This window comes from Nelumbo lutea, chromosome 8 (genome assembly GCF_056320005.1).
Source record: "Nelumbo lutea isolate HS-2025 chromosome 8, American lotus-T2T, whole genome shotgun sequence".
NCBI lineage: Eukaryota > Viridiplantae > Streptophyta > Magnoliopsida > Proteales > Nelumbonaceae > Nelumbo > Nelumbo lutea.
Window position 1 is genome coordinate 1,812,756 of NC_142691.1, and position 14,851 is coordinate 1,827,606.

Sequence of the window (14,851 nt, forward strand, 5' to 3'; positions counted from 1 at the left end):
TCTGGCTTGCTTATGTTGTGCACCATACAAAAGGCACTGGATCGAACTTATTCGAGATAGGTTGTTGACCTTAAACTTCTAAATGGATTGGGGTAGGCCAACTAACGGCATGGGCGTCGACCTTACTTTTCAGAGTCAATCTTGGAAAGCAGGTACTCAAGGTTCACGAGCATTATGGAGAAACCTAACACGGCTCACGAGGAAGAACACTTTGTATAACTAGATCGGTACAGACAAATCGTCTTGGATTACTGGATCCATGGTGATGGAATCTAGGAGAAAAAGGTAGACAGGTTTAAGTGCCGAGCCAATTAATTAAAATACTTAAACCAACTTGAAGAATTCTAAATTGATGACATTCTTCGGATCCCATCGGGATCTAAAACAACTATGCAAAATAAATTAATAAAGTTGATGAGTTTGCCAAGATAAAAGCATTTTTATTCCATTTATCTTTCCCAACATGTTACATAGTCTTGCAAATATGAAAATTTCCCACATGGAAAAGGTTTTATCCATAAAACTGAAATTTTACAGTGGAAAAAAAAAATCTGCCTATGAAGAAACAAGCATAGCCTTGGGAAGAAAAGAAGAGCATCCCCATCCATGGCTGGACTTGTCCCACATGAGAAACTGGTGGGTTTACAAATTATACATAATTGATCACAGATTCACAATTGTACATTTTCCTTGTTTTGCAAGCTCATGAAGCATTGAAAGTGCTGCAGAGTCATGTGAACTCTTTTTATCAGGTGAATGATTTCCTGTTGACTCGATAACACCAGAGTTGGGAATGTGTAAAGAAATTCTTGATACAAAACTGTTGAACCCTTTTCTTTTTTCAGAACCGTCACCAAATTCAATTGGCAATCTGTAGGTCACAATGCACATAGGAAAGGAAGATGAGGAGCATGCTACCATGAATACAAAAGGAAATTGATACCACTTCTTATTTTTTAATTCAGATTTCATACCAGTTGGAGACATGACAATCACAAATTCAAAGAAGACTAAAGCAGGGGAGCAAAATAAAAGTTAGATTACTATTCTATTGATTTGAATGAACTAACCTTGACTTGTGTTCTATGGTATGCAAACTAGGCATTGGCCAATGCTGTCTTTTACAGAGCTCATAGAGAGAAGATCGAGGGCCTCCCTTTTGCATGCTAATTGATATAGTTACTGCAAAAGAGTACCAATAAAGCATTTAGCCACATCATTTTTCTGTTTAAGAAAATATAAACTCAGTGTGTAGGCAAGCTGAATTTTGGGTGCCAACTCTTCTGTGTACTCAAACAGTACACAAATGTGTTGTATATGTGATAAATAAAGTCAGGATATCACCACAGAGATACCCTACTTGTATTTATTTATTTTTTGATAAGTAAATGGAAAATTTTCCTTATTCAAAACAAAAACAGGTACAGCTACAACTTGACAGGGTGTTGAGGCATTGAGGCAACACCCGCCCATACACTAGATATAAAAAATAGAAAGACTATCCATAGGAACAATGCATCAACTGAAAAAACTGTCAAAGTCACAGTTTTGCAATTCTTTTTTTTTTTTTTTGAAAGATCAATAGAAAAATTTCATTAAACTGAAAAAGCGGTACAGTACAAAACTTTTGATTGTCAAGTTGACAAACCAAGCAAAGGTACATCATTCAAACCGAAAATAAATCTTCATTACAGGGCTGTAACTTTTGGTTGTCAAGTTTTGCAATTCTAGCACCTCCCAAAACCTTTCCCCTAAATCTTCCTTCTTGATCTGAACAAATCTGGGTGCACCAGCACCCAATCTTAAGAAGCTTTGCCAGTAGGTGCCACTAGTTTCTTTAAACTCCAGTATTTGTCTTCAAAGTACCTTTTGTTCCTTTCCTCCCAAATGCACCAGCAAACCGCAAAAGAAATACAGGTCCATAGCAGCTTAGCCTTCTTACAACCTCTAAACCTTGGCCACCAAGAATCTGTGCAGGGGAACCAGGTTGGAGATATCTAACCCCAAACAAGGCAGAGAATAGCTTCCAAATGAAGACAGTCACCTTGCACTGAATAGACAAGTGACTCAGATTCCTCTTGCTCTCTGCATGAGTAGCACATGCTAGCAAGACTGAATCTTCTACTCTTAAGGTGATCCACAGTACGCTGTCCATATCAATGAGCCAAGCTAAAGCTTCCACACTCGGGGGCACCGGATTGCCCCAGATGCCCACATCCTGATCAAACTCCAAACGGTTCTTGCACAAGGCTAAGTAGCATGATTTTACTGTATATTTGCCATTAGAGCATTCCTTCCACCATAACTCATCTCTTAAATGCTCTGAAACCTTTACTCCTTCAAGCTTTTCCAACCAATTAATACATTCTTCTACCTCTCCTTCAAGCAAAGGTCTCCTGAAACTTGGACACCAGACCAGCTGATCTCCATATCTCTCAAAACATTGACTAAGGGTGATCTCATGCTCAGAGAGTCTGTACAGCCTTGGGTACACCTCCATCAGTTTACCCACCTCAATCCAATCATCTTCCCAAAACCTTATCCTCTCCCCATCACCAAAGGATAAACAAGCGAAATTCTTGAACTCCTGGTTAAATTTCATAATACCTTTCCACACACAAACCCCATAAGAAGTTCTAACCTCCCTTGATTCCCATCCAAACCTAACCACCCCATATTTCCCCACCACCATTCTCCTCAACAATGAGTGACTCTCCTTTTCCAACCCAAATCTCCACAGCCATTTCCCAAGAACAGTTCTATTAAAAAATTTCACTCTTCTAATCCCAAACCCCCTCCCTCTTTTGGTCTGCATACTTTATCCCAATTAACCAAATGGAATTTTTTGGGATCCTCTCCTCCCAGTCCTTCCCATAGAAAATCCTTTTGAAGTTTTTCCACCCTCTAGGCAATTTCAGCTGAGACATTTAGTAAAGGAAAATAATATGTTGGTAGACTTGACAATACACCTTTAATAAGAGTAATTCTCCCTCCTAACAACAGATACCTTGCTTTCCACCCATCCAATATTTTTCCTATCCTCTCAATAATAGATTTCCAGATAATAGAAGAAGAGGAATTTACCCCCATTGGCATGCCCAGAGGGAGCTCACTAATCTTGCATTCAAAGGCATTTACACAATCTGTCAGCACCTCCCTTCTCACCTCACCAACTCCAATCAGTGTACTCTTTGACAGATTCACCTTCAAACCAGTTAACAGCTCAATTAGCTAAAACAACTCTCAAATTCAGGACTTGTTCAACTGATGCATCAAGGAAAATTAATGTGTCATCAGCATATTGTACATGAGAAATGCAAGGGCCATCTGACCCAACTGAAAAGTCTTCAAATAAACCCCACTGAACACTTCCATCACTAAGACAAAGAGAAGAGGAAAAATTGGGTCACCTTGTCTTAAGACCCCTTTGAGCTTTAAAAAATTCTGAGGAAACCTGATTTAAGAGAACTGAGAAGAAAACTGAAGATACACATGCATAAATCCAGCTTCTCCATCTCTCCCTGAAACCCATTAACCTCTGAATCTCCTCCATAAAACCCCACTCCACCTCAAAGAGTCTTTTATATATTAAAGATATATACAACTACAAGAATGCCCATATAGGGCCTTAAGAGAAGAAGAATAAGATGTATATGTAATATACAATAGGGACTATACTAATAAGATACATCAAGTTATCGAGTCTCCCCTCAAACTGATGCCTAGACATAAGCATTAGTTTGTCTATAAGAAATAGATGACGAACTCTAGTCATAACTTTGGTGAAGAAATCAGCAATATACATGTCCGAGGCTACATGAAGAAGCGATATAGACCCAATAGTGAAAATATCTCGGATAAAGTGGCAGTCCACCTCGATGTGCTTGGTCCTCTCATGGAAAACAAGGTTAGATGCAATCTTGATAGCACTCGTATTGTCTGTATAGAGAGGAATAGTAGTAGGAAGCTGAATGCCAAGATCCACAAAGAGAGATCATAACCAAACAATCTCATTGCAAACCGAAGACATGGTCCTATACTCTGCTTCAGTGGAAGACTTGGAGACTGCTTGTTATTTCTTACACTTCCAAGAGATGAGTGAATCACCCATAAAAACACACCACCCAGAAGTGGACCTACGAGTGTCTGGACAACCAGCCCAATTTGCATTAGCATATGCTCTCAACTGAATAGGAGAGGAGGAGAAGAATAGTCCATCAGAAGTTGTGCTTCTAACATATCGAATGATGCGATGAACAACAGTCATATGAGGCTGACGAGGAGCGAAAACAAATTGACTAACCTGAACAGCATGAGAAATATCAAACCGAGTCATAGTGAGATAAATGAGGGACCCCACAAGCTGGCGATAGAAGGTAGCATCGGAAAATAATGGACCCTCAGATTTAGATAGCTTAAGGTTTAGCTCCATAGGTGTATCAATATGCTTTTCATCATTAAGACCAACAAGTTTAACAAGGTCAGAGGCATACTTCTGCTAACAAACAAAATACCCTCGATCACTATGATGTACTTCTAGTCCCATAAAATAGGTAAGAGGGCCCAAGTCTTTCATGTGAAAAGAATTATGAAATAATAGTTTCAATTCATGAATGCCTTCAGCATCATTCCTAGTCAACAACATGTCATCAACATATAGTAGGAGAATGGTAATACCCTGAGGCCGTCGCCTAACAAAGAGAGAGTGACCAGAAGAACTTATATCCAATAATAACTACAACATCGCGAAAGCGTTCAAACCATGTCGGGGAGCTTGTTTTAGACCATATAGAGATTTTTTGAGGTGACATACTAAAGAAAGATCAATACGGTATCTAGGAGGAGGCTTCGTGCAGACTGTCTCCTTCAACTGACCATGAAGAAAGGCATTTTTCACATCAAGCTGGCATATGGTCCAAGACTGAGCGGTAGGCACTGCTAAAAAAACATGGTCTATGGTGATCTTTGCAACAGGAGCAAAGGTTTCTTCATAGTCGGTACCATACTCCTGACTATATCCCTAGGCAACTAAACGTGCCTTGTATCGATCAAGAGATCCATTAGATTTCAGTTTGATGTTGTAAACCCAACGACTCCCAACAATGGATGCATCTGGAGGAGCAGGCACAAGGTCCCAAGTGTCATTCTCATGTAAAGCATGAAACTTTGCATCCATGGCTTCCTTCCACTGAGGGCTACTATTAGCTTCTTGGTAGGAGCGAGGAACATCTGTGGAGGATAGGACAACAGACAGGGGGTCTAGATATACGAGTAGAACGACAAAGAGGAACAAAAGTATGAAGAGTGTCTAAAGTAGAGGTATCACTTACAGGAGCGGTGGTAAGATGATGATCTGAATCGGGAGGAAGGAGAGTCGCAAGCGCAGGAGCTGGATCACGTAGTTGCTTGTGAGAGAAGACGAGAAGGTCCTTCTTAGCAGAAAGAGGTGGAGCATCCCGTGAATCAAAGTTTGGCAAAATAGAAACAAACGGTGCAGGCAGTCTAGCAATTCCAGCAAAAAAGGAAATGTGCTCAAGAAAAACAACATTACGTGATATATGAATGCGACGAATAGAGGGATCATAACAAAGAAATCCTTTGTGGTCAAGATTGTAACCCACAAAGGCACACATGACAGACTATGCAGACAATTTAGAGCGTTCACAAGAGGGAAGATGAACAAAGAACACACATCCAAAAACATGAAGCATAGAAAAATTTAGAGAACGACCAAACAACTTTTGAAAGGGAGACATTAACAAGAACAGATGAAGGAGTATAGTTGATAAAAAACATAGTTGTATTGGTTGCCTCTACCCAAAAAGAAGTTAGAGTATGGGACTCATGCAATAATGTCCTTACAACACTAAGGTTCACTCTTGGTGGATTCTTTAGAGTGGCGAGCTTCCCCTTTTGAGTTCACTCTTGTGTCTCTCTCCTCAACCTCATTTTTGAAAATTTTCTGGTATCAAGTTGGCATTAGAGCACTATTCGTTCCTTTGCATTATCAGATCAAAATATTTTGATCCAAGTATTAAATTGGGTAAGAATAAGTTCATGAAATTTTTGTACAATATTTGGCATTTCATCTCAGGATTTCCTAAGGTAAATCTAGGTTTAACGAGATAAATCATCAATAAAAATGATGAAATATTTGTAAGCCCCCATAGCAGGTAAATGATATGGCCCCACACATCAAAGTGCACAATATGGAAAGGAAAAACTGATATTTTATTACTCACTGAAAAAGATTGTCTACAATGTTTTGCAAGTTCACATGACTCACAATGAAGACTCGATAGGGATATTCTCTTAAACATTTCTAGAAACAAATGACTCAAAGCTGAAAAAGACAAATGACTAAATCTCAAATGACATATCATGACTCAATCAACCGACTCTGATGAAATAGACTCCAAGGCTACTCCACTAGGTGATCCAGGACTTTGATTAGAAACATCAAGCAAATATATCCCATTTGCCTCATGGCCACTCCCAATCGTCTTCTGAGATTTCAGATCTTGAAAAACACAATAAGTAGGAAAGAAGGTTATGTTGCAATTCATTGATTTTGTTAAGCTACCAACAAATAAAAGGTTAGTGCTAAGTTTAGGAGCATGAAGGACAGAAGATAATACAAGGGAGTTAGAGGCTCTAATATTCCCCTTGCCAGAGATGGGAGTAAAAGACCTATCAGCAAGAGAAATCTTCTCTACCGGAGAAGAGCTGGTATGAACAAAAAAGGTTAGGAATGCTAGTCATATGGTCTGATGCACCATAATCTATAATCTAGGGAATTCTACAATTATCTGAAGCTATAGCATAATCTGTAGAAGCACAAATACCTGAATGGGCAAAAGTTGATGAAGAGGGGTTACCTGAGGAGGAAGCTGTAATAGTAGTCTCCAAGTGATTAATCAACCTCTCATATCTCTCAAACTCTTCCTTCATTGCTGCCAACTGCTTCACAGCAAATTTTTCTTCACCTGTAGATGCTGTAGCAACATTTGCATTCTTGGGCTTTCCAAGCTGACCACCTTTCTTAAAGTTGGTGTTGTTCCGAAACCTCTTTGGAAGAAGATCTGAATGAAGTTTCCAACAAATATCCTTAGTATGTTTTGGTTTCTTGCAATACTCACATATCACCTCTTTTTTTTTTCTTTTACTCACTTTGGTTTTATTATAGCATGTGCAAAATGTTCTGAAGGTGGTGGAGCCTACAGCTGTACCTGTCTCCTGCTCTCTTCACTGCTCACCATAGAGTATGCTTGAGCAAGTATTCTGCCTCATAATATCAAATTTAGGGTTAACTCCTGTAAGGAATTCAAACACTCTGTTTCTTTCCACAAATTTCCTGAAAGTTTCTACATCTTTGGTGCTTTTCCGTACAATTGCTTCCATAAAATCAATCTCTTGCCATGTGACTTCAACATCGAGTAGTAGACAACTACACTCTTTTCCCCCTCTTTCAAAAATTTCACATCATTCTTTAGTTTGTAGGCCTTTGCAACATTCAATTTTTGAGAGTATGTTTCTATAACACTATCCCAAATCTCCTTGGCTGAAGACATCCAAAGATAGTATTGACTTATGTGGGGCTGCATAGAAATTACCAACCACCCAATAACTATGTAGTTATCCTGCATCCATTTCTCATATGTAGGACCAGTCTCTTCCGGTTTCACCTTATTGCCCGTGAGAAACCCTAGTCCACCTCTACTACAGACATGAATTTTTATAGATTGTGCCCAAGCTAAGTAATTTGTTCCGTCAAGTTTAATTGTAGTCACCCCTATCAGAATGGAATCTACAAGACCAATCCCCGACACAGGGATCTTCATCTCACTTCCAGATTGCTCCATCAATCAAATGGAAATAAAAAAACAATGTTTTCAACCTTTATAGACCTAACTGAGGTCAGTCCAATATTTAAAAATCCCAAAACTAGGGTTTCACTGTACTTGGCCTTCGGAGAGAAAGAAAGATGTAGCCACTCAAACCAAAGCTATCCAATCCACTTCCAACTGCAACCACCCACCTTTGGGGATAAAAAGGAACCCTCCAAGCCTTGAGCGCCACACCCAAACAATCTCTTTAGCCTGTAACTGGAAACTCTCTAGTCAGCTAGGGTTTTGAGAAAAAAATTCTGCAGTCCCACTTTCTTGGCAATCTATAGTCAGATTCTGACTCTCTAAACCATCTACGATTTAGGTAAACAAGTTCTCTGAATTATCAACAATTTCTCTCTCCATACACCTTTCGATTAGAAAAGGTGTACGGGAAAAGAAAAGAAAAAAAGATAAAGGCAAAGAAAGGCCTGCTCTGATGCCAAGATGTGATTCAGACCAATAAAAAAGGTAGGATAATTTAGATTATAACAAAAGTAGAGAAGAAGAAGAAGAAGATAGCAAGATGGAAGAATGGAGAAGAAAGGAGAAAGAAGGAGTTCGATAATCTCCTCTTTCCCCCACACTAACCTTTTATTAATCTTACTTAAGTTACATAATTTACAAGTTTGCCCTTAACTGAGTGCCCACCTCATCAACATACTTAGAAAACATAAACAAGAGTTAAAGGCCCATAAAGAAAAGGCCCATTAAGAACAAATAACAAGAAAGAACTAATAAATAAGACACTTATGGGCTAAGGCCCATTCGACCCAGTCTCTCTACACTCGGCAGTAGTCTTCTCTGCCTCCACCTTTGCCACTTTACTATACTTTTTTCTGTTATACTTGGCAACATTACAAAAGTCCATCATTAGATCAGTCACTGAATACAGGTGTGGTGTACTAGCTGAAGTGCAACAATTATTGTCAGACTCTCATGTGGAAAATCCTTGTGCTAGTCATCTTTTAGGTACCTTTGGACCTTCTTGTGATATTGAACTTCCCATTGCTCTTAGTAAGGATGTGTGGATGTGTACCAAGCATCCTATTGCCTGCTTTTCTTCCACTGCCCATTTGTCTCCTAATTACTGTGCCTTCATTTTTGCCATTTGTAGTGTGTCTGTTTGCCCTTCATAAAAATCACATGTGGAACCTTGTTGATCTTCTAAAAGGAAGCCTATAGGTTGTAAGTGGGTGTTTATAGTAAAGCATTGTGCCAAAGGATCTATTAAAAGGTATAAGGTGAGGCTAGTTGCAAAGGAGTTCTCTCAGACACATGGTGTGGATTATAATGAAACTTTTGCTCCTGTTGCCACGATGAACTCTATCTACGTACTCTTATCTCTTGCTGCCAACTTCTCATAGCATCTTCATTAAATGGATGTGAAGAATGCGTTTTTGAATGGCAACCTTGATGAGGAAGTATATATGGTTCAACCTCTTGGGTTTTAGGTGCATGGCATTGAGGATAAGGTATGTTGGTTGAAGAAATCCTTATATGGCCGGGAAAATCTCCTCGGGCTTGGTTTGAGAGGTTTAACAGTGTTGTTTAGTGAACTGGTTTTGTGTAGTGCCAGGCTGATACATTGTTTGTGAAAAGAAAGGGTGAGTTGGTTGTTGTTCTGATTATGTGGATGATATTGTGATTATAGGAAACTGGGAGGAAGAAATTCAAGAGCTAAAGAAATTCTTGGCTTCACAGTTTGAAGTTAAGGATCTCAGTCCTTTGAAATATTTTCTTGGCATTGAAGTTGCTTGATTTGACATGGGTATCTTTATCTCCCAATGGAAGCATATCCTTAATTTGTTGAAGGATATTGGAAAACTAGGGTGTAGACTAGTTGATTCTCCTATGGATCCAAGTCATGAACTTGAAAGTTGTGAGGGTGAGATAGTTTCACGTGTTCATCAATATCAAAGACTCATTGGAAGGCTACTATATCTTTCCATGACTAGACTGAATATTGCTTTTGTTGTGAGTGTTTCGAGTCAGTATATTCACTCACTTAAACCCACTCACTTCATGGATATTGAGAGAGTTCTAGCTTATTTAAAAAAAAAACCCTAGGTACAGGTCTTCTCTTTACCAAGCATGGTCACACAAAGGTGGAAGGCTATACTAATGTTGCTTGGGCTGGCTCTATTGATGATAGGAGGTCTATTACTAGTTATTGCACATTTTTAGGAGGAAACCTAGTCACTTGGAGGAGTAAAAAATAGTCTATAGTGGCAAAGTCAAGTGTAGAGGCTGAGTATAAAGCTATGCAATGATTTAAAAGGTGCGCTTAGGTGTACAAGCGTGGTGCATTTTAGGGTAGGTGCCTCACCCAGGTCCTAGGTGCAGCCCTTTCAAAAGGCACACGCCTGGTGCGCCTAGGCGTGCACCTGGTTTGCCTCAGCCCAGGTGTGTGCCTTTTGAAAGTTTGATGCTTTTTTGAACCTCATGGCTGGCCCCCGAACCCCCGTGCCACGCCCTTCGAGGCAAGCCCAAACAAGTCCATGTTAGGGTCCTAAATTCTTAGTTATCACACAAAAAACCCCTAATTTGGTAATGTTGTTCATTCATTCGTCCTACTAAAATATCTTCTTAAAAAGCAATTAAAATTATAAAATCATTATTTTTTGTGTGAGAACTAAGAATTTAGGACCCTAACATGGACTTGTTTGGGCTTTGCCTCGAGGGGCGTGGCACAAAGGCGGCTCACAGAGTCAGGAATGTAATATGTTTTGCATCACATTAGCTAGTTTAAGTAATGCAATTGAGGAAAAAAAAAGAGATTGTGGGTTTTACATGCTTGAAAATGTTTTATATGTTTGATTTTATTTTTAAATTCACATTTGAATACCCTTTACATGTTATGTTCATGTATTTTAATTTTAGATAATAGGTTTTTTAAAACATTTATTTTAAAATTTAAAGTTTATGTTTTTTCTTAATATTATGTTTAATATTTTTTTTTTATTTTTTGCGCCTTGCTTCAAAAAGGTGCGCGCCTCGCGCCTCGGGCGCAAATTGACCCTTGCGCCTTGCACTTTTAAAACACTAGAGCTATGTCTCAAGGTGTTGCTGAACTGTTGTGGCTAAAAAATCTTCTTACTGAGTTGGGTAGTCAAATCCTATGTTATTATACTGTGATAACAAAGCTGCAATCAGTATTACTCATAATCTAGTTCTCCATGAGTGAACCGAGCACATTGAGATTAACAAGCATTTCATTCATGAAAGAGTGGAGAGGGATGAAATTTGTATACCTTTTGTTGAATCAAGAGAACAAATGGCTGATGTATTTACAAAAGGATTGAATTCCCTAGACTATGAAGAGTCGTATCAAGTTGGGTATGCAATATCTACTACAACCCAACTTGAGGGGGAGTGTTATGAGGGGTGTTTCTACACATGTTTTTGGCACTAGGGGGTTTTCTGTTATTTTTCTTCTTTCAAGGTACCACTCTTTAATTATTATTTTTGATAATATTTTAGGGTGAAGTGGGTGCCACCAATAACCCATTCAATTTTCTCCTATTTCATTTTTCTCTTTTTCTTCCTTCCTCTCTTCTCTTCTTCTCTTGATCATTTTATGACTGATTACAGCAGGAATACTTAATATTGTTCAGGGGTATCATTGTAATTTCATTCTTTTAAACACTTAGGTATAAATTAAAAGAGGGTGGGCCGACCTAAGGCAGCACATCCTATTAAAATAAAATAAAATAAAATAAAAGAGAAGGTGAGAAAGTTTACAAGTGAGAAGACCAGATAAATAAACCAAATAGGATGATGGCTTTCTCCCATGTCTTTAATGGTTGTTAGTGGTTGAATTGAGAAAACTTGCAAGAGAAGACAAAAGAGCCAGGTGGCCATGCAACTCTTCCACAACCCCCCCCCCCCACCCCCACCAAAAAAAAAAAAAAGGACAAAAAGAAAAATATGAAGAATCACGACTCTGCCCCTGATCCAAGGATCATTATTAAGCACAATATGCAGAACATATCACTTAAATTTCAATAGCCCTTTTTTCTTCTAAAGTACAGAATCACACTCATAGACTCTATAGCATAAGCCAACCTTTCCTTTTCCCTCCATATTTGAAATTTGGAATGAAAAGGGAACCTTATGCTGCACGGATCAACACTATTCTGAACCTTGCCCACAGGGACTAAAAAGAAAAACAAATGAGAATTCTGAACCTTAGCTTTAAGTTGGTCTTAGCACTTAGCTACCACATGTAAAAACCCTGCACTAGTGAGAATTCAAAATTACATAGGAGAACAAACAGCTAAGACATTTCTCATAATTCATTACCTCTAAGCATCATCTATCATTTAGTTTGCTTCAAGTTCTTCAACAAATGAGCTAGAATATGATTAGGAGGTCAATACCTGATGAACTGAGTTCAGGAGCAGAAACTTTATGAGAACAATCCCCTGCAAGCGAAAGATCTGCTATTGACTCCACAGGCAACAGACTTTCAATTGTCTTTGGCTTTTTATGACTGATAGGTTTCACTAGTTCCCCGCCATTTGGCTGACTGCAGTGGTTAATATCCAAGTCTGGAACAGAGGAACCACCAACAGATTCCAGTTCCAGTTTCTTCCTCTTAGAAGCATACCGGGAATGTGAAATACCTCTTTCCTGTTACAAATTAGGCATGAATAACATCACTCTATATAGTCAATGAAAGCTGAGATTTTAGTATTTTTATCAGAAAGTCACCACTTCCCATGACAAGAGTAGGAGAGGAGAAACAGTAAGGGTGATCTACAGCACAGTATAGTTACAAATGAACAAATTAAATCTTGAGAGGTTTGGGGGTGTTTTAGTCCTTATTTCAAATTATTGTAATGACATGGAGATATCAAGGACCTTCTGTAATTTTGTGTGTATGTGTATGACTGATACACCAAAACATTCTCTTATTCCTCTTTCTTCTTCTCTTTATTCTCTTCCTTTCTTCCATTTTCTATTCACAGGTTCTTGCTATTTACTCAGTTTTATCACATAAAATTAGTAAATTACAAGTTGGTATCAGAGAACACAGCTCTGGTTTCAAGGACATTGACTAACTGCTGATGGCTGACATCAGCAGGCCATACAGTCAGCTGGTAACCAACAAGAAGAAGATCTCCCTGGTCAAGCTTGGCTTAAAAGATTTTTGGTGTAAGATTTGGACTGAGTTATACTTAGGGTACCTTATTAAGGTGGTTAGACCCCAGGTGTAAGTCTTGGAATGGGTAAGCGGTATTTAATAGTAATCTTGTTAATAGTTCTGCTATCAATGCACATACACCATGTTCCATCCTTCTTTAGAACAAGAAGGGCTGGTATAGTACAAGGACTGATGCTTTCTCGAACAAACTCTCTTTCTAAAAGCTCTTCAACCTGTCTCAACTCTTCATGCTCCTTTGGAGACATCTTGTAGTTAGGTCTGTTAGGAACGGCTGCATTCAAGGGCACAGCTACATATATGTGAGTGGGGTCAATTGATCCCACTGAAGTTGAAAAAAAAGGCTAAGTATAGGTATTATTTTAACCCATTTTTCCATGTTGATCCCGCACTCTCCAATGAAATTGGATGAAAATTTAAATGGGTGGGGTCAATTGTAAAATGACATTTATTAATTTTTGTCGGAGTAGTGTGATTAATGTATTTTGAAGGTTTTAAATCATTTTATTTTTACTTTTAGTTTCAAGGTCACCAAAGCAGCTTGCTTATGGGCTGGTACTTCTTTATATATATATATATTGATGAGTAAAGAAGAAATTTTATTTACGAATATCAGAAGCACAAGATACAATAAACACCCCTTGCTTAGCTAGACAATCAGCTAGCCCATTTGCCGATCTCTCCCATTGAATCCCCACTGTCATGTTGGAATGCCCTTTAATAAGTAATCTGTCAACATTCAACTGCTTAGCCAATTGTACCCCCTGCAAAACAGCTTGAATCTCACCCCTCCTACTCCTGAAGGCCCTGGGTTCCCCAAACTGCTGCCATCAAAATTGAGTTTAATGAATCCGTCTTCAGGAGGAGCCCATTCTATCGAAGGCCTAACCTTTACCATCGAGCTCCTTGCTATTGCTCCCTAGTTCCTCCACAGATCATCATAGGAAAACAGATAGAAAATATCTAGTGCTTTGGCCCATAGAATGGCCCTGCTAACCATGCAGTCCCAAAGAGCCTCTTCATTCCTTTCCTTGTCATTGAAGATTCTAGCATTAGCCTCCCCATTCCTTTGCATCCTTTTCACCCTCAACTAGTGTCAGTTGGGGTTTCAAGTTTAAAAGAGGCTTGGGGAACAAGACCCCCCCCCCCCCTTCAACTAGTGCCGTGCATCTTCATTCTTCTTAATATAAAAGATTTTAAAAATAAAGAAAAATGAGATCCTCTTTCCTCTTCTTCCTCCTCCTTTATCCTCATCCCCCCCTCTTAAGGAGGTTTACGTGTCCTTGTGTTCGGGAGGCTTATGCCTCTTACATTCTGAACTATGCCTTATGCCTCTAGGTAGTGGAACACCTCGCGTTTTAAAACATTGGCCCACACTTCTTTAGAGGGAAACATCAGAGCAGAGGGATCCTGACACAAAGAGGAAAAGAAAGAAGCACAAGTGAAGAGGCCTTTGGGGTTTGGGGTCCACACCTGATTATCAGAAGAAGAGGGGTCTAGAAAGGAGGACTTTTAGTAAAGAAGCAATCTCATCAAACTCATGGTCCCCCAGGCCTCTTTTGAACTCAAAATCCCAACTGACACCAGTTGAGGATGAAAAGCAAAGCATTGTATAGGTTCATTAATACAGAGGAGTACAACGTGGGAAGTAGGTCCTTAACAGTGGAGTTGCCAATCCAAAGATCTTCCTAGAATAAAACCTTTTCACCAGTACATGCATCATACCTTATAAAGCTTAAGAATTGTGGGAGTGTACCATGTATGGCTTTCCAAGGGGAAGCCAAAGTTACCTATTGAG

General features: G+C 39.1%; 1 protein-coding gene across 2 annotated transcripts in view; it reads right to left on the reverse strand.

The window, feature by feature from the left end:
- Positions 1-419: 419 nt before the first annotated feature.
- Positions 420-14,851, reverse strand: part of DCL3 (dicer-like 3) — a 90,756-nt gene continuing 76,324 nt past the window's right edge. For both annotated transcript variants that reach the window (XM_088959749.1, XM_088959748.1), the window contains exons 23-25: positions 12,269-12,521; positions 1,071-1,182; positions 420-871 (exon numbers count right to left, since the gene is read on the reverse strand). In XM_088959749.1, the coding sequence (XP_088815875.1) occupies positions 664-871; positions 1,071-1,182; positions 12,269-12,521 (573 nt within the window). In that variant the 3' untranslated portion in view covers positions 420-663. The remainder of the gene's footprint in view (positions 872-1,070; positions 1,183-12,268; positions 12,522-14,851) is intronic.